A 19,986-nucleotide genomic window follows, 5' to 3' on the forward strand; every position below is an offset into this window, starting at 1 on the left:
GGCCGCCGGACGCCAAGGCCAGGCGCGCCCAGCCGCCCCGTGCGCTCTCACACGTAGGCGCAGAGCTGCCCGCCGCCCCGCCGAGCGCAGCAGCCGCCGCGGGCCGCGAGCCCCGAGGCCGGGAGTCCAGGGTGGGGGCCGGGCTGCGCCGCTGCGCCCGGGCACGTACTGGGGCGTGGCTGCCGCGGGCGGGCGGGGCTCTGGTGGTTTCTTGGGTTGGTTTGGGTTCCGCGTCCTGTCATGTAGTGCCGGTGGCATCGGGAGCAGAAGGGGTGTCCGGTCCCTTCCGCAGCTTTTTTCCCGGCTGATCACAGCCCCTCTCAGGCACCTGTCTTTCCTCTCGGTCCCGAATGGATGCAATTCAAGAGCATAAAGGAAATTAAATAGTGCAAGGAGATCGGGTGTCTGGACAGCGTCTCGGATAAAACCGTCTATCACAGGTAAGAATAAAAATTGAGTCCAGAGCTCCGAAAGGTGTGAACAGAGCCCCAGAAGGGGCTGGCAGGAAGGTTTTGGTGGAGAGGCACAGCTTTGCTTTTGCAGGGAGACTATGTCAGATCAGATTCTACAGATCACACCAGTTCTCTATTTAAATGATTTGGGACAACAGGTTCAGCGCTGTTTCAAGGAAGAAACACGAGCAAGGTGCGTAGTGGCAGACCTCTTTAAAAACAAAAACAGCAGGGTAAAATACTTTTTTTTACACTTTATTGGTTCCAAGTAGCAACATGTTTGTAGAGATTTTATTCAAGCAACCACTACTTGGTTAAAAAAGAAAGGAAGAAAATTCCGTTATACCTTGCAAATCTATTTTGGACATTGCTGTTAGAAATTTAAACTTTACAAATGCTTAAATTTCTACAAATCTAGTAATTCTATATTCATCATTTGCATTTAGATTTAGAAGTTGTGGGGCGGGGAGCAAGATTTGGAATGAATATTGAGAGATTATAGAGACTTACAGTTTATTATCCATTAAGTCAAACAACTCTGGGAAAACCATACCATACATTCATATAACTTTATACTTATTAAATGCTTTCCCATACTCATTTACCTGTGAGGTAATATTCTCCTCATAACCAGAGACATGAATCTCTAGCTCAAACCCAAAACCCAGTAAGTAGAACTTCAGAACATCACGTTTACTCATTTCTGTCACAGCCTGCCACTCCTCTTAGGACATCTGTGTTCTGTGGGCTCTCATCACCTTCGGGTGACACCCCTACCACAGCCCCCTGTACCCCATTGCTGTCTCTTGATTGCCACTAAAATGGTAAAAGGAGGACGTGTACTGCGCTGGATTGGCCAGCACCACAGATGGCTAGAGTCAGGGACTGCCAGCGCCTGTGCTCCGTCACGCAACCTTCCTGAGACTGCCTTCTCACCTGTAATGAGATACAAGTACTAACTTAATAAGGCTTCTTTGAAAATTGTGTTATTTATAAAATGCTTAGCACAATGTCTAGCACATAGTAAATACACAGCAGATTTTAGATTCTTTTAATTCCTAATTTGCCAGCCATTGTACCTAGCAGCGTGCTGGCTCTCTGGCTATTTCCAGTTCTAAGTTTAATGGTAAGGCTTAGAACAAATTAACAAAATACGCTAAACTTTGCCAAACTTCCTCCAGTTGTGAAAATACTCCTATGGTCATTCATTCAGAGCAGCACCAGAGAAAGGGAAAATATGGGCATACAAGGGAAGAGGAGAGGATGTGAAGGACGGAAGAGCAAATACAGTTGCTAGGGTTAAGAGTTCTAAGCCCTGGATAAAGGCATGATAAAAAAAATGTGATGGTGTCAGAGAGTGAACAATGCTGGAAAGGAAAGGCTGATTATATTTCAAACAGCTTAACAGCACTCTGGATAGCTTGCTTTCTTTTGAGTGCCTCAGAGGTGGGTGTTTGCTTTCCTCAGGTTCTGCGGTCCTTTACCATGATGTTCCTGTCTAAATCACTACTTTCACAGGCCAGCCTGTCTTCCCAGAGCCCTCTGTCTCACATAATCTGACCAGTTACTGTTGTTTGGAACTTACTCATAAACTTGCTTTCCAGCTTTGAACTAGAACTCATTTGCTATCAAAATAAGCAGAAATTTTTAAATTTTGTAACCTCCCAATATTATCAACTACTTCATTCTAAAGTACCATCTAATACTGTCTGCAACTAAGTGTAGAAGCACTGCGGGTCACAGCATTCGCAGTGAACTCTGCAAATGCTCCAGGAGTTTTGGAGTGAGTCTTAGAAATAAATTAGGTTCACATTTTCTTCATTCTAAAGATAAAAACAGTCACCCAAGAAATCTTTGGCATGTTTGGTTTGTTCAGGAGATACACGTCAGGCTATGGGATCGAAAGCTCTGGTACTACCTATGTATTTGTCCATAAAAATAACTTCCAATTACCTCTGGGTGCAAGGGTTAACAATAATTTCTCAGGTCTTTTTTTTAAATATATCATCCTATATTGATTTCTTTTGGCATGGGCAGACACCAACAGTTGAACCCAGGTCTCTGGCATCCCCATACTAATTTTTAAATTTACTTTTTAAATATTTTTATCATCAGAAAAAATAATACAACTATCTTAAAAATTAAGAAAACAAAGTATCATTAAAACAAAAACAAAAATTTGCCATTAAGTTTGACTTTAGAAGATCCAAGTTAAATTTTTGGTCTGCCATTTATTATCTTTAGGCTTAGGCAAATTATCTATCATTTGGGGTTTAAATTTCTCCATCTATGAAAGGGACTAGAGTACAAGTCGCTAGAGGAATTTTAGCCCTTACAACATTTGATGACTATTATGATCAGGATTTCCTTCACCTATCCTGTTCATATTAAAATATTAGAAATTTCTGTTACACTCTAGTAGGTTCAGCTCTTAAATTTACAAATTTTATTTCTTTTCTAAAAACATACTGTTTTCAGTGGAATATTATAGTTTGTTATTACTTAGTATGACATTTCGGGATACTACAGGATTCATTAAGGTGATGATAAGACATGTAGAAATAATCAATACCAATGCAATTAAATAAAACTTAATATTTTTGTAAATAATTTTATAAAGTTAGATGTGTTAAAGCAAATATTTTAACATAAAAGCTGCTCAACAGGGGCCTGGTCCATAGAAGATGTTTATTTGATGTAACAAAACAATACAATTAGTGTTAGATCCAACCACAAAGAGTAAACGGAATGAGAAATTTGTACAATGCACATAGAAAAACAAGATGTTTACTGTGACAACTATATAGTCCTAAAAATAATGCTTCTAAAATTACTCAATTATCGAAAGCTATATGAAAACAGAAAGATGTTAATAGCGACAAAGTGCATAAAACCAAACATCAAATTTTGAGCAAATCAACATACTAGGCAATTTTACTAACAATGCATGATTTTTTTTCTTCTTTACAATCTGCTCAAAATGTCTTTATACCAACAGGTGGGTGGAACATTTAGGTTTAATATCAATTACACAATATTAGCATAAACTTCCACAACTACAGATAGGGTATTATTTTCTTTTGAGCTGTCAAAGTGATTACAGAAACATCAGATTATTTCTCTGAATGGAGAATTTCATCCAAATAAATGCCACATACCTTCCAGAAATATGCATATCTTTCTACATCATGTAAATGGCTTTACCAATTTAAATAATAAACCATACAGCATTTACGAACCATTATTACATGATTAACAATGACATGTTCCAGGTTTAACGATTTCATAGGCCAAAAAAAATTTCTTCTTAAAAACTAGTTTTATAAATGCAGAATATATTGCATGAGTAACTGCTGGTATTTTTTAAGAAAATATATTGTGCAATTGTGGCTACCATGTACTGCTGGCAAAGCATTACTGTTTATGCAAAATGTGAAAAAACCTTTCAACTGTCTTGATCATCATGAAAGACTACCTGCCTTCTTAAAAAAATTATATTGGCATCTCATTAAAAATAATTCAATAAGGGACAAACTCCCTAGCCAAAAAATAAATAAATAAAAAGGTGCTTTTTTTTTTTTTTTAAATGATGCTACTGTAATGTAATGTTTAAGAACTGTGAAAATGCTCTGTCTGTGATCTGGCATAAAAGAACATACTAAAAAAAGAACATGAATGTAAATTAAGTAGAAAGGGGATCAAAATCAAACTAAACCCGAGTTTGTGCAGTATTGTAGCCAGGATTCTAAAATTAGATATAGAAAATATAAATAGACTGCTTTAGGTAATGAGCCATCAGAGTCCAAAAAAGGAATGAGATATGAAAAAGCTCAGTTAACTTGATCCAAAGCTCTGAGTAATTCTTCACCCTGCAGGAGGTTTCTGCTGCCTTGTACAGGAGCGTTAACTTCACAATCGTAACTGGTCAGTTGTGGTAATCCACTCTCATCCATTGACTGCCCCAGCAGTCTACATGCTAAATCTGAAAAACAAAGAGAGACGTCTAAATTTTCATTTATCTAGTCAGTGAATATTTATTATATACCTACTACATGCTAGGTATTGGGGAAAATAAGGCAAATAAACTTCTGGAGGGAGTTTTAATTTAACAGGAAAAATCACAATTATGTAAGCAGCCATGTAAACAACTAAGTGCAATCAAGTATTACCAGTGCTGTGTAGAAAGTGTTTGCAAGATATAACGAAGGCACGAGGGAGCAACACATCGGTTTAGAAAAAGGCTTAAAAATTGACAAGTTTCATTTTCTAACCAATACTGATAGCATATAGACATAGATATATCAAAGATAATTACAAAAGAAAAAACAAAAACTGCATTATAAAATATCTATACCTATGTTACCACCATTGAAACGCTACCTTATGTTTCAATCTTACTACGGAACTGAAATCACTCTTGGAGTCAAGCTCCTAAATAAAACAATTTCATATATTTTAACTGTCTTTTTAATGTTCAAGGGTAGAAAGAATAGACTAACCAGACGGTATTAAAATAATTGTCTTTTGTTCCACTCCGTTCTGTTCACTAGATTTGCATCCTTTCACACGTTTCCAAGAAAGTGATGCAGCAGCAGCATGGTCGTCAGGCTGCTGTAATAACGTGCCCTGGGAACAGGAAAGTTACTTCAGTTTTATGATGTTGACTTTTTTAAAAAGCAAAAACCTGGAAGCCAGTGTAAGTTTAATAAAGTTAGGTAGGTTTCTTTAATAACTGACCTAATTGTTTTTAATTGGTTTTAATTTACTACTTTGTCGTAGTAACACTATGATAACGTCACTTACCACCCATTAGGGTTAATCTCTTTATAAATGCTTTCCAATTAATCTGGCCTGAAAACATCACTTTAGACCGGTTGAAGTATGTTTTATACATTTTATGCATACACAGAACTATCCCAACTAGCTCTTTTAAACTATATAAATGCAGAATATATTGCACGAGTAGCTGCTGGTATTTTTTAAGAAAATATATTGTGTAGTTGAGGCTACCATGTACTGCTGGCAAAGCATGATTGTTTTAATAATTAAAGAATGTGATGTTATACATAAGAAAACTTTTGTATAACTTGTAATATATGTAAATTTTTAATTTTGTAAAATATGCATTTCTCTATTTTATCGCCATTGATACTCATGTTAATAAGGGGAAGTAAGTTAAGGGGAGAATAGGACTGGTGGTGATTTGGGGGATGAAATAAGGAGGAAATTGAACTTTTCACTCAAAATGAACCTCTAGTTTTGGAATTTTTTACAAGAATGGATTCATTAAATGTATTCTTAAAAAACAGTTTACTTTGTGGACAAAGTAAACAACCAATTTATAATTTCCAAAATTTTAACCTTAATAATCAGAAAAAGAAACAAGAAACTAACTAAATACATAACTCAGAAACAACACATTAGCTAGAATAGGAAAGTAAACATACTCTTGTACTTACAATTCCTACAGCTTGAAAAAGGGAACCGTCATGTTCCATTTTTCGCTTTCTCTGAGCATTCTGCAAAGCTAGTATCTTTGGATTTAGTTCTTCCTCAGAAACAGGAGTTCTGGAATAAAAAGACATTCTAAATAACAATACAAGTTGTTTTATTTAAAAAAAAACTATCCAACCAGCTTTTAAAACAAAACACATAATGCCTAAGTTTTCCAGCATTAAGGAATGTGATGTTATACGTAAGAAAACTTTCCTTAAGATTACTATTACTAAAGTTTATCACCTTAAAAAGTCAAAGCTGAATTTTTAAAATGGAAAATATTATAAAATATGCATTTCTTTATTTTATAAAATAGAGCTGAACAGAATTAAACTGACATTTTTGGTAGGTCAAAAACTGTTGAATATCAGCCTCACATGATTCCATCTAATACAAGAATAGACTGATATTCTTCGGACAACTGAACTGCAAGATGATTCATTTCACATTGTATAGCATTTTCAGTTTATAAAACATTTCATATTCATTAGTTAATTTTAACCTTACTCCAATCCCCAAGATAGATAAAACAGGTGTTATCATACGTATTTTATAAATGAGAAACCTGAGACACTGTTAGGTAACTTGCTTAGAGTCCCACTGCTAATTAGTTGTAGATAAAAAAGTTTACTCTAGGTCTCCTGGTGCCCTACAACCCCTCACCCCCCTATGTTCTTCCTATTATACAATTTTGTCCTCAATATTGATCAGGTTATCAAAACTGAAATATCTGTATCTAAAATTAAGATTAAAAAGTGAAGAACTATTTTATAAGTCAAGCACATCAATTTTACCTATTTTGGCTTCTCAAGAATCCCCACCCCAAAACATAATCATACTTGCTCTTTACTCAGTTCAGATAGTTGAGAATGCCATATACAGCATTACTCTAAATGTTCTTGATGAAATGTAACTCAATCTATCATATAAATACTACTTTAGTAGTTCTTTTTATGGTTTATCTTTAATCCTTGCCCCAAAGCTACTAGTCTTCTGGTTTAGTATAGTACTTTGATTTCACCTAGAGTTGAAAATTTAAAAACAAGCCTCTATATATGTTTCTGTAAAGTACATCCCTTCAAGTGTTTAATACATGCTATTTTAGAACTAATGTTAAAAAAAAAAGGCTAAAGTGGCCAGACGTTATACTCTTGTTTTTGACAAGTAAAGTACAAGGGCAAAGGGACAGCTGCTCAGAAAACTGAATATTCCATGGTCCTTTGCAACTAATACCAAACTGTAAATCACAGGTTACTGCCAAATATAATACTATATTCATTTCATCTGTCTTTCCAACAACTGTTATTGAGCAAGTGCTGTACTTTAGGGAATAAGCTAAGGTATTAGTTCTATTAAAATGCCTAAGACACTATTATTGCTCTAGAGTCTGAAGTAAACTGGTAGCATAGTAATGTAAAAAGTAACAAAAAATACTTCTGAGTTCATCTAAAGCCCCAAGATTTTCTCACAACTCAGGAGAAAGGCACTCTAGGTGAAGGTTAGTGATGTGGGGCAGGGGAAAAAAGCCATCAATTTTATCTACAGCAGTGCTCCTTTCTTACCACTGTAGAGGCCCACCTCAGCCTAGCCACAGTGGAGAAGCATTTCACTCCCACACACACTGCCCCACTGATGAGTTAAAACGTGTTTCCTCTGGTTATAGCCTAAAAGTTAAAACATGTCAAGTCCCATTACAACAACAAAAAAATTATATACAGTCATTACAACTAAAAAATTGGGGTGTGTGCAGATATTTGGTCAAATCAGCTCCACAGAAGCAATGTCAAATGATGCTTTGACTCCTGTTGCAGCCCTCAAGAATCCTATGTTATAGCTAATGTTCTACAGATCTGTGATGAAAAATAAAACCAGTTATAACACAAGTATTTATCCATAGAATCTGAAAAAGAAGATTGTAAGTTTCTGTATTAAAATACTAAGAATTGGAGAACACCATTCTGATCTTGGAACAGGAAACAGGAAGATCTTTAAACTGGAAGGGCTTTTCATCCCCCAGGTAAGCTTAAAAAGAGTCTTAAGGAGTTATAACAGAGAAGTAGGATCTAACAAATGAGTACGACTGCTAATCATTATACTGGTATTTCTTTTAATCTCCAGTGTCTTGGAGTGGCTAGAAGGAAAAACCTAGAATTGTGGAACTGTAATCCATACTGAACACTGATATCTGTTGTATAACTACTTGTTAAAATGTACTTTGAAATTTTTTGCTTTTTTGAACATATGGTATGTTTCATAATAAAAATATAATAAAAATTTTTATTATAAAATAAAAAATACATATATTATATAGTTATAAAATATATATATTTTATTTATTAAATGAAAAAAACTCATAATAAAAAGAGTCCTAAAAGATTGAAGCATTTAAATAGTGAGCAACATTAACTAGTCTGATTTAAACAACTGCAAAAAGCATTGCTGGACCAGTCCCTGGAGATTTACAGAACTTACCGGCTAGGTTTTATTTTTTAAAGTATCAGGAGACCCTCTCACTTTAGGGAGGTGGTATGAATATTTTAGAGACGATGTATATACATATGATAATTTAAGAAAGTTTTTTGGGTGCTTTTTTAAGTTCAGGATTTGTATGCCAATTTTATGTTGTTTAAATATAGATCAGAAAAGTCTGCTGTAATGCTCGGGAAATAATTTATCATCACATATGTACTCTCAAAAGTAGTAACACAACTACAACTTTAATGTGATGTATAAATAAATACCTTTGACTCAAAGTGACAGATAACAGGTTAGGGCTTCTCGGATGAGATTTTTCTGTCTGTTCTATGACTCCTTTTCCTGCTCTGTTTGGTGAGGTTGTCCGAATTGGAGTATCACTATATGGTGATGTGGCACTGATAACTTCTTTAAAAGCGTGGGCAGGAGATGGAGATGCAATCAGTATTTTAATATCTTCCATACCGTCTTTTGGCAGTGTTTTTAACTCGTCGCTGGTGGCAGTGTTAGTGGTGGTGGTGGTAACAGCAGGTTCTTGTATTTGAGTCTGCTGCAATACCGTAATTGTGCTCACACTTTGAGGGCTTGTAGAACTGTTTTCTAATGGTGACAACTGATCGAAGGAACGTAACTGGAAGTCATCATCCATTGGGATGTAGGGAGCTAACATCTCCAAGTCTAAATCAGTGTCCTTAAAAACAAAAAATACATGAGTTTTTACAAGGGCCACCCCTTATAAAAGGAAAACAAACCCAAAGTTACTTCAGACTTATTTTATATTAAATTTTGTTAATTTTAAAGAAACAAAGTCTATATACCTGAGTGGAGAAAGGATTCTTTGCTTCTGTGTCTTCAGCAAAAAGTTTCTCTACCAACTCCAACTTGAATTCATTGACCATATCACTATCCACATCAAAACAATATTCACTGGGACTATTAGGCTGTAAAAAGAATTAAATGTTTTTATCTTTTCCCTGAAGAAGCCTCCATGTTCTCTTAGTTAAAATTTTGAAACCAAATCTCAGAGAACACACAATAAAGTTAATTTCTCTTATCAAATACTATCTAACTAGTAAGCTGTTATATTTTTTGAGCTTACACATATAACTGACTATGCTAGTATACATACTTCTGATAGTATGTAGTATATAATTTATAAAATTAAGATTAATTTACCTACTTATTCTAAAGATACAACTTATCTAATAATTCATCTCTTATAGTTGTACCTAATTAGCCAATAATATAGATAATATATTCACTGTAATCTATCTTTGTACGGACAGAGCATTCTCCTGTGGTGAGCTACCTAAAAATCTTAAGAGTTATACTGGGGTGGTGGGGACAGGGGCTTAAGTTCTTTCACTTCAATGGGAGTTCAACACAAGAATACTAACCAAAAAACTTTTTACTAGATTAAAAATAAAATGAATCAAACATTTTGGTTGCTAGGCAAACTCAGCAACCAAAGCATAAGAGATAATCTTCAGAAGCCTATGAGATGTCAACATTTTAATCAGTAAACATTTAATGTAAACTATCTACTAGCTATCAATATGGCGTATATGTGACTTACATACCAAGTTATAACATTCAGATCTAAGCTACCCTACTCCTGAGCATATTTTTAGACTTAGGAATCTCTGAAAATGGATCATTCTAGATTAAGAAAGAGCAAAAAAATCCTATGCAATACTAATAGCCTTAGCCCAGCCTAGCCATTCAAGACTATTTTTAATGTGTTTATAGGGCAATTTATATCAAGACAGAACTAGAATAAAAAGACCAGTTACTAAGTATTTATTCTCTGTAAGGTATTTTAATCCAGAATTTCAAAACAGTGGTGGTAAATGGACAAAATTAGGCAATGAGCTTACAGGATCCTTTCTTAATTTAAGCCTTGTTAAAGCTTTTTGCCACTGGAGAATTCTCAAACTCAAAGAATAATAGGAATAGGCGTGGAGTTGTCTTGGGTACACAAATCACAATGTTCTTTGTGAAGGTCTAAATTTTTAAAAAAATTTGTTCTATTGATATAAATATAGAGAGAAACAACGTAAGTTTTACCCTTTGATTTACATTAAACCAGTTCCTTCGCATCTTTGAGCTTAAAATATGTGCTAAATTAAGACCATCACAGCTTTTGTAATAATTTGAAGGCACACAAGTTTGTTCCCACAAACAAATCTTGAGAGATGGTTCAAATCAAATTTGCAAATAAATCGCTGATAATTATAATCTGAAAGTTATTCTTTTCTTATTACATCTTGATACCTACCTCAGGTGAGCTTTGTCTGGTGCTTCCATCAGAAGGACTGGCTGGCTGATCTTGAATCTGAGGCATGGTAAAAGAAAGCTCCAGTGCTTCTGGATTTGGTTCCAACTTTATTGCAACTTCTTGATTGAGTGCAGGGTCAGCACTACTTCGAAGTGGCTTTGGAGTTTCAGAGGGAGGTAATGGAGACATTGCCAAGTTTATATTCTGTAATTTTTCATTGGATGAGGGAAGCATTACATCATTATACAATGGAACTTCCTCAAGTTGTTGGTCCTCAGTTTCTGTGTCTGTGTGGAAGAAATAAGTCAATCTGAAGAATACCTAGATCTTAACATGTACAGAACTTGTCTCTGCTTACAAAAGATCTGTCTAGTTCACACAACAAAAACATTTCCAAATTTCCCTTAATCAGAAAGTTTACACATATTTTTTGGTAAGTATAATCCTGAGCTATCTTCCCAATCCACTATTGACAATTATTAATATATACAGCACAAGATACCTGCATTTTTGGTCTTTCTATACCTTTTATACACTAAAATTTGACCTAGTTTGAAATTACTCTTTAATGATGTTACCATATATATCTGCTTATTTATCTTTAATGTAACGATATAAACTCAGCCAAACTGTGGAGAAATATGACAGCAGGATATATAAGTAGTAGTGCTGGAAAAAAAATTGAAGTGGGAAGATATAACTTCAGGGCACGCTGAAGTCTAATTTCTAATAACATAACAAAAAAGGAACAGAAATTACAGGGCTAAAAATATTTAAGCAAGTGCTTTCAAGACTATGAAAAACAAAACATATAAGAACACAATGTCCAAATGATTAGCAAAAAAACGTGAGAACCAGCAACAGGCCTAGTTTAGGAGTTTTAAATACTCACCATTGCTGCCAAAATCTAAAGAGATGATTGTGTCTCCAGCAGCAGGGGCCAGCAGAGTTAAAGCATCAGGTTCCTTCTTAAGTTTATCAAAGAGGCTACTTGTATCTTCTGACTCAACTTTGGTGAATAGCTGAGTCATTTTCATATCTGAAGACTCAACTGGTTTGAGGACACATTCCGTTTGTTGAAGGGAGAAAATCAAGTCATGCTGAATAATACCACTGTCAAGAAAGAGAGATTAGTAATTCTTAAATGACCATATGTAACAAAGTTGGAAGGGAGGACTCTGAAAAGATCTTGTCTTTTTAAAAAGTGCTGTTTTATGAACAGGAACATTTTAAGATTACTTAACAAAATTTCTCAGCAGTTTGATTACATTTAGGATTTAAAGTATCAGTAGGAAATAAAGAACAACTCTAAATCATACTATAAGATTATTCACTTATTTGACTAATTTCAATGAAGAAACTTCAGATATCCTTTTGGAAAAGAGTGTGACATGTAAAAGTCTAGTTCATGAAGGACCCAAACAGATCTTCAGAATTTTTGTGTGATTGGCACAAAAAAACACTTTGACACTAATATTGAGGTATGACCTGAGGATGATCTTATACTGTAAAGATACACAGATAAATGATGGAGGTCATTCTAAGAGAGATGCTGTATATTTTTTTGTTGGTAGGAAAATACCTGCAGGATAAAGTTGAAGAGGGGATGATGAGCAGCTCCATTTTCATGTCTGACTTAAACGTAAAATCTTATTGCTCCTTTATTTTATTAACAGATCCTAAATGTTTACTATGTGTAATGAACTGAGGATACAAAGATTGATATACCCAAACCTTGCCCTCAATTAGTTTATAACTTAGTATGAAAGTAGATGTGCAAACAAAGTACAATGTGATAATTATTAAATAGAGAAATCTTGTTTCACAGAGAGATTAACATTTAAACTAAAACTCTGGCTTGAGTAAGATTTGATAGGCAGATTGACCTGGGGGAAAAGGAAGGCATTCCAATTGGGGAATTCTTAAGTAATGGGAAAGGCACAAAATAACTCTTTGGCATGAATATTAAAGTATTAAAGGATGGTCGCAGAAGTGGTAAAAATATAAATAAATGGCCAAAAAATTCATAAAGAGGTGGCCATAGATTTTAGAGGGAGGGCTAAATCTAAGAAGGCACAGGAGCATGGGAAATAATGACAAAAAACAGATGCTATGCAGGTAAGCAAAGGTTTATCTTGGGGGTGATAAAGGGATCTTTCAAAAACTTCTTTTAAAAAATGAGATGATCATATATCCATTAAAAGAAAGCTCAGCTTGGTAGTAAAATGGAAGATGGACTTGAGGAGGGAAGAAGAAAAATACTGAAAGGATAAATTAAACATTAATATAAAGGCATGCATAATATTAAAATATCAATGAACTGAGAGGAGAGTTTGTGGACTATATAAGAACCATGTCACATCATGCAGTCCTTTACAGTAACTGCACACAGAATTTAACTGAATCCTCTTTATATCCTTTTGAGGTAAACTCTTACCATCTACCCTATGTAGATAACATTCAGAGAAATGAGGAGACTTCCCCAAGATCACAGAGTGGCAGAGCTAAGGAACAAACTTAGCTATCCTAGTTCCAAGGCCAGTATTTTTCCTACAAAATTACCACAGCTGCCCTGAGGTTCAGCAAATGCCCACAGCTGTATGAAAAGAGCAAATACATCCATAAGAGGGCTGGCATTTTTTTCAAGATTCTTTTTAAAACTGGGGTAGGAAGGGTGGGGACAGACAGCTACTGATAGTATTCAGTGGAATCACTGTGGAATAGCTGGCCTGAAAACCTAGGTCAGAGTATAAAAATTTGTAAGTAGAAATGTGAAAGTAAAATAAAATTCAGTTAATGTCTATGATCTCTTTTTAAAGTTACTACTTCACCCCACCCCAAAAAAGATCTTTATTTTCCAGCTTACCTCACAACATAATTTACACATACAATGCATTGTGGTTGCGAGTTCTTAGTGTTATATATCACAGTTGCTTGAGTTTCAACCCAGACATATCCACCTCTTTTGGCAAGCATCCTGTACTGTCCTGTGGTGACTTGTCCTTTAGTAAACACTAACAGTGAAAAGGAAAATAAAGTCATGTAGAGAGAAAAACTTTAGATTTTCAGTCAAATGAATGGATGTCCAATGTTTTAGAAAAGGGGGGAAATGCTTATTTTAATGAAGTCAATTGTAAATGTTTAAACTGAGAGGAAAAACCCCAAATACGGCTGAAAATAAATTCATTTCCTTCTTCTAACCCTCAAATTAAACTTCCTTCCTGCCAATATTTATTTTAAATAAAAAAACCACAAATGAGAGGCAGTAGTGACTAAAATTTAATGACATGTTGAAACTAAGTGTCAGGATGATGAATAACCATGATTCCACAGAGAAAAATCAGGAAAATGACACTGCTATCATTTCCTTAGATTCTTGCTGTAGTTTCTTGAGGGCCAAAAATGTTTCAGATAGCTGTGCTAGCATATTTGAATATAAACTGATATGCTGAAGTCTTTTGGTAACTAGCTACTCTAACTTACTGGTTTGAAAGAAAGTACTGGATACATTTTAATGATGACATTATCGTGAGGATCGGGACTGTATCTGCAGACTTGGGCCCCCTCTGCAGTTCAACTAATCACCCTAACTCACTGACACTCCCTGACTACACTGGAAAGTCATGTTTACATAAAGATTAAATAGGCAAGTGAGAAACTCCAAAGTTTAATCTACTCTGGGATCTCTAAATAACATGATTCATCTGAGTAGAACTCAGAGCATCTTACATTAAGGGTACTTGTATGCACTCACGCATGATGCTGATCACCTTCCCATTCAACAATTACTTCTGTGTCCCTACTATGTGCCAAACACTGTCCTCCGTGGTTAGGTATGGATTCTGAAAATGATGCTGTTTTTGATGTTTCTGAGTACTTGTAATTAAAATGTCAAAAAGTCTGATTCTACTGAAACTATTATTTGTTGTAACAAACAGAAAACATAGACTTTATGACTAAGATCCCTCATAAAGATATTTAATCTAGGAAGATTGGTTAATTTTAACCAAAAAGTCAGACATAAGACCAAACAATAAAGAGATTGCAAGAATTAAATAAATAGAAGATCTATGAGTTCTTCCATTGTACTTACTATCATGATGTGTTTTGGTCAAATGATCAGAGTCCAAAGCATGATAATAATCATAAATTGAACGACCCAAAAGTTCTTCTGGCTCATATCCCATCAACTCAGTAATTCTGTTAAGTAAAAAAATGTAAAATAAATAAATAAACAGACTGAACAGGTAAAGAAAAACTCTGCTTCTTCAGAGTAAATCCTCTGTCTGGAGGATAAAAACAAATACATAAAATAAAGAGTTTCCTACTTAGAATAAATTTGTATCTCACTTTTAGTAACTGCAGACTATTACAGTACTACACATTTCTGTAAGGCCTCTGGATTCATCATGCTGTGTTACCTTTTTATTCCCTGTACCAAATGTGTTACCATTTTTAATCTTATTTTATTGTACATAATTTTGTAATAACTTCTATTAATAAATATGAAGTATAGCTAAATTAAATAACACTATTTTCCCATAAAACCAAAGTATTTATATAACAGTTTTTAAGCCCCTAGGAAAGGCCTCATTTTGGGAGATTAATGTAAACTAGCAAATTCTAATATCAATCAAAGAGTATCCACACCAAATTATAACTGAAGAGTAACTATTATGTTGGTTTTAGAAAACATTCTTATACTCAGATTTTTAAATTAGGTACATGAAATTATGGGAATTCATTTCAGGTGAGCCAATGATATCAAACTACAAATGGACTAGAAAGTAATTTCAGTTGCTTCATCCAATTCCCTGACAATTCTTTTTTATGACAGAGACTAGATCTTATTCTTTGTCACCACAGTTTAAAATGGAAACTACTTCATGAGAAAGTGAAAGTTGTCTTCTTAGCACAATGCTAAACTGAAATGTCCTATTCTAAACCCATTGTGGAGAAAAACATGAGTTAAATTTTTGGATTTCTCAGCTTTTCGATTTCAAAGGACTTTTTGAGGTGTAAAGCAAAAGTTACATAATGTATTTGTGTCCAAAAAACCCAGCTAACTATGAAGACACACAGGGAAGATAACCTTCTTCAAAGAAAAGCATAAAAGTAATACTGCTTGTGTTGTTGGCACACGTCCAGGCAAGATTTGCCATGCTTAATTCCCAAACAAATAAAGGTAGCTGATTTTTAAAAAAAAACAAGCCAAATCCCTGAATTCTTGGGCTATCCCTAACCACATCAACACTAGGTGGCAGCATCACAAAGGAAAATTTAAATTTAAAAAAAACATCATATTTCTTTAACTGTTCTTATATAGGCCATATATTTTTAAGATTCCCATGGAATTAATTTTTTTTCCACTATTCAAACATTTATATGCTTACGTGTGCTGTCATTGTCCTAGGCATGAAAAAGCAAATAGTACATGGTCTTTGAATGTAACATATGATCAATTTTTAGGTACACTTTTTCATTATACTATGTATGAAATAACATCGTAAGTGCAATGATGGGAATTTATTCCAGGAATCACAGTAACCATCCCTATCCATGAGAAGCAATGGTGGAGTGAGGGATATGAGACTTCAGAGTTAAGTAAGGAAGATGGTCAGAGAAGCAAGATCCTTTCAGGAAGAAGGTGTACCATAAGACAGAGATGAGAAAATGCTTGATATTATGCAGGTAACAAAGATTCTGCAGTGATTAGCAGGGGCGAAGTGTGAAACAGAGTGAGGAGCGATGAAGCTGGAGAGTAGGCATGACAATCAGATTAGTCCTTATATGTCATGTTAATAAGCTGTGGTTTAATTAAATACAATCAATGCTTCTCAATCTGGAGTATGTTTATTACTAAGGGATACAAACAGTCATAATATAAACAGAATAAATACATTTCCCCAGAAGATCAATTTTATTTGTTTGAGGAAGAAAGGTAAAATTAACTTTAGAGAACTGTATAGCTTATATTCTGTACCAAATAGTGGCGAGTGAGGATCCAGAAAATTTGTTCAAAAAGCATTTTTTATGGACTAGGAAACTTGTTAACTAAAGCAACTATGCAGTTTACCATTCACTGTTAAGTGTTTTGAGGGAAGGGACTGTAATCTTTGTCTCTACCTTAGTGCCAGGTATAGGGCTGAATATAGGTGCTTGAATAAATATGATGAATGAATAAATAGAAGCAGTACAGTAAATAATAGCTATTAGTGAATTTGGGAAATATTAGGAGTTTGATATCTTAGCTTTTCTTAAAATTGGGCATAAAATTTTCCATATCATGGTTTTCAGAGGTTATACATGTGAGAAGTTACTAGAAAAAGCTTTAACCAGAAAACCAGTCTAAAGGTCAAACTCAAAACCTCACTAGGTTGATTTCTAAGGGGGCTGTCTTCACTCTGTTAGTTCTATAACAGCCATTTCACTAATTCCTGATAGAACCAGAAGGGGAGTGTCACTCCCTTTCTCATTTTAATTCAATCACTTTCCTTTCTCCTTGATCTATCCCTGTATAAGTTTTTTCAAGGTTTCAAAGAATTAAAAAACAATTCCTCAAAAAAGGATGCAGTCTCACAATCACATAAATACTGGCTGAATAAAAGTTAAACCATTTCTTAGCTTTTCTCATTTTTCTTAAAATTTGTATCAGTGATGAAGCACTCACTGTATGCACTAGGCACACTACAAACTTTTCTAATCCTCACAGCAGTTTGAAGTATAACCTGTATTTTACAGATAAGGAAAGTGAGATATAGAACAGTTAAATACCAAAGTCAAGGCCATACTCTAAGTACCACAACTGCAAAACATAACTGAATCCAGAATTATCTGACATCAGACATCTTCTGTCCAGTGGGGTAGAGGATTCCTGTCTGTTTTATATAAAGTATGACTAAGTGCTTAAAATTGGTTTTCTCATATAAATCTTCTAATGAACCCGATATAAACTGGGTGTTATTTTGTACAGTACCTGGTGGAGCGCCTTTTACATAGTAAGTGTTCAATAAATGTGGTTGAGTTAATTTACAAAATTTAATATTCTTGAGCTCCAGAATGTATCATTCTATTTGATTTAGAAGTATACAATTTATCACTGAATCTTTATCACACTGAATATGCAAAAAAGCTGCTGAAATTAAAAATTTCAAATTATATTTTTTATCTAATTTACCTTTCATCACAGTAAGAAAACTTCATATCCAGACTGTGACGACTAAGAAAAGTCTTACTGTCTAAAGGAACTTCAATATTTGATGGATGAGGAATGGGTTCACAAATCAGCACCAAGCATGTCATGGGTGGTTTCTTATACCCACACTGAGACTGATTACTCTTGGTATCGTATACATGAATATGGCCTGTGCAATGAAGAACCTGTGTATGGAGAAAAAAATTAAGCAGTTATTTTTTTAAAAAATTTACAATGCTAGGAAAAAAAATTCAAATATAGTAGTTAAGTCTAATGTGGCAAATAAGCTTGCATTTATCAAGTAAATTGATAAAATTTACTGCCATTAATGGATCAATTCCTAAATACTTTTTAAAATGAATAAACTACCTATGATCTACTCTCCAAACACCACCGATTATTTTTTAAAAAACTCCCCTCATACAAGTCTGGGCTACTACTTCATTCATCTGGTCATGAGAGCCATTTGATGATTTCCTGCTTTGATGATGATGTCTCAGCACTAAGCAAAGAAGTGATAAGCACTTTCAGTATGCTTACTCTTGGAAGGGAGGGAACTAGAAAAACATGAACTAAATCACTAAGTACTGCATAAGGAGAGGAAGGAATGCACAAAAAATGTGTGAGGTTGTACTTCAATAAAAAGTGTCAAAGTATAAAAGCTTTATGGTCACAAAAATGCTCATTTCAACTCTTTTTTCTTGGTTTTGATTTTAATCAATCACTTTATTTTTAGATTTACTTTTGAAAATACAAAATTTTTGTATTTTCTATACATACCCCCTTTATAAATTGACCATTTTTATAAGTTTTCTCATTTACAGGACATCATTTTTCAAAAGGAAGAAGTTTTTATTCCCTATATACATTACTGCAGTTATAATGATGAACAGAAAATTAAGCTATATCAAGAATTAAACACTGTGTGGTTAGCAAAGTCCACTGATTAGTAAAGTTATGGTACAAAAAGTTTGTGTCTTCTCAAACTGGCAAACTATTTATTCCACTATTTCGGATATGGAGACTCACATTCAAATTACTTGAAAGTACAAAGGTTAAATCTACAAATGCCGAGAAACAACTGTTAAGTTTTCCTCTACAAGTCTTAATACTAGGCAAGGTCAAGATATGTGAATTTATCTACACATCAAATGCATTTCAACTCACAAAACATTTTTACTTACCTTCCATGTTGCAGACTTTATGTTCATAGTTCTGCCCCGGCTGGTTAGGGTACACTTCATTCTGAGAAAAAAGCTTCGCTGTGCATTCTGCTCTTTACCTTTTTTCACAGGGCCTAATGAAAGCATGAAATAAAGTTTAAAAATATAATTACATATACAAACTTGTTATAATAAGAGTAACCAAAGTGTCCAGCACCTAGGTGCTGTTCAACTAAAATTCTCAGAATGAACATAGCAATTTACACCCTTTTTGCTCACTTGTCCAAGGAATCTAACACATTCCAATCAATAACAGTAATTCACAACTACAGTAATTCCCTAAGTTGGGAGCAAGAGAATCCATATTTGGGATAAGAGCTGATCTTTTCACATTCAAGCCTGCACACTTGGTCAAAGTACTGGGGCAATAGAAGTATGGTAGGAATTTGCCCTACACCTATGTTATCAACTTCAACAAACTCTTTCATCCATTATTACATGTGTTAACGCAATTTGTAATAAGCATTGCATGTATTTATGGAACTTTTAAAATAGCGACTTTCTTTTAAATAGCAAATAGCATCTTTATATATCTGATTTTTCCTTAAATCTTCCTGTAAAGCAGTCAGGAAATTATATTAATTCTACTTCGTTACTAAAAACAAAACAAAACAAAAAAACAATGATTTATCAAAAGCTACAGAAATAAATCAAAGTTAGAATTAAATAAATTTCAGGTGAGATTACACTCAAATGACTATCAAAGCAATTTGATTTGTTTTCTTCATCAGTCAGTCTGATTCAAAACAAATACAAAAAAATATTCATTATTCAGGATCTGGATTAGGTATTACAGGAAATACAAAGATGAATAAGACACACTGCCTATATAAGAAAAGTAAGAAATTTAGCAGCTATAGTGAGGCC

At 34.3% G+C, this 19,986-nt stretch overlaps 1 protein-coding gene across 3 annotated transcripts in view; it reads right to left on the minus strand.

Annotated features, from left to right (window-relative positions):
* Window positions 1-3,121: 3,121 nt before the first annotated feature.
* HIF1A (hypoxia inducible factor 1 subunit alpha) overlaps window positions 3,122-19,986 on the minus strand; it is a 44,093-nt gene continuing 27,228 nt past the window's right edge. For all 3 annotated transcript variants that reach the window (XM_077122442.1, XM_077122441.1, XM_077122443.1), the window contains exons 5-15: window positions 19,081-19,193; window positions 17,879-18,081; window positions 14,795-14,901; window positions 13,568-13,715; window positions 11,594-11,814; window positions 10,702-10,988; window positions 9,242-9,364; window positions 8,690-9,114; window positions 5,912-6,020; window positions 4,952-5,078; window positions 3,122-4,434 (exon numbers count right to left, since the gene is read on the minus strand). In XM_077122442.1, the coding sequence (XP_076978557.1) occupies window positions 4,283-4,434; window positions 4,952-5,078; window positions 5,912-6,020; window positions 8,690-9,114; window positions 9,242-9,364; window positions 10,702-10,988; window positions 11,594-11,814; window positions 13,568-13,715; window positions 14,795-14,901; window positions 17,879-18,081; window positions 19,081-19,193 (2,015 nt within the window). In that variant the 3' untranslated portion in view covers window positions 3,122-4,282. The remainder of the gene's footprint in view (window positions 4,435-4,951; window positions 5,079-5,911; window positions 6,021-8,689; window positions 9,115-9,241; window positions 9,365-10,701; window positions 10,989-11,593; window positions 11,815-13,567; window positions 13,716-14,794; window positions 14,902-17,878; window positions 18,082-19,080; window positions 19,194-19,986) is intronic.

Source organism: Tamandua tetradactyla, chromosome 12 (assembly GCF_023851605.1).
Source record: "Tamandua tetradactyla isolate mTamTet1 chromosome 12, mTamTet1.pri, whole genome shotgun sequence".
Classification (NCBI taxonomy): Eukaryota; Metazoa; Chordata; class Mammalia; order Pilosa; family Myrmecophagidae; genus Tamandua; species Tamandua tetradactyla.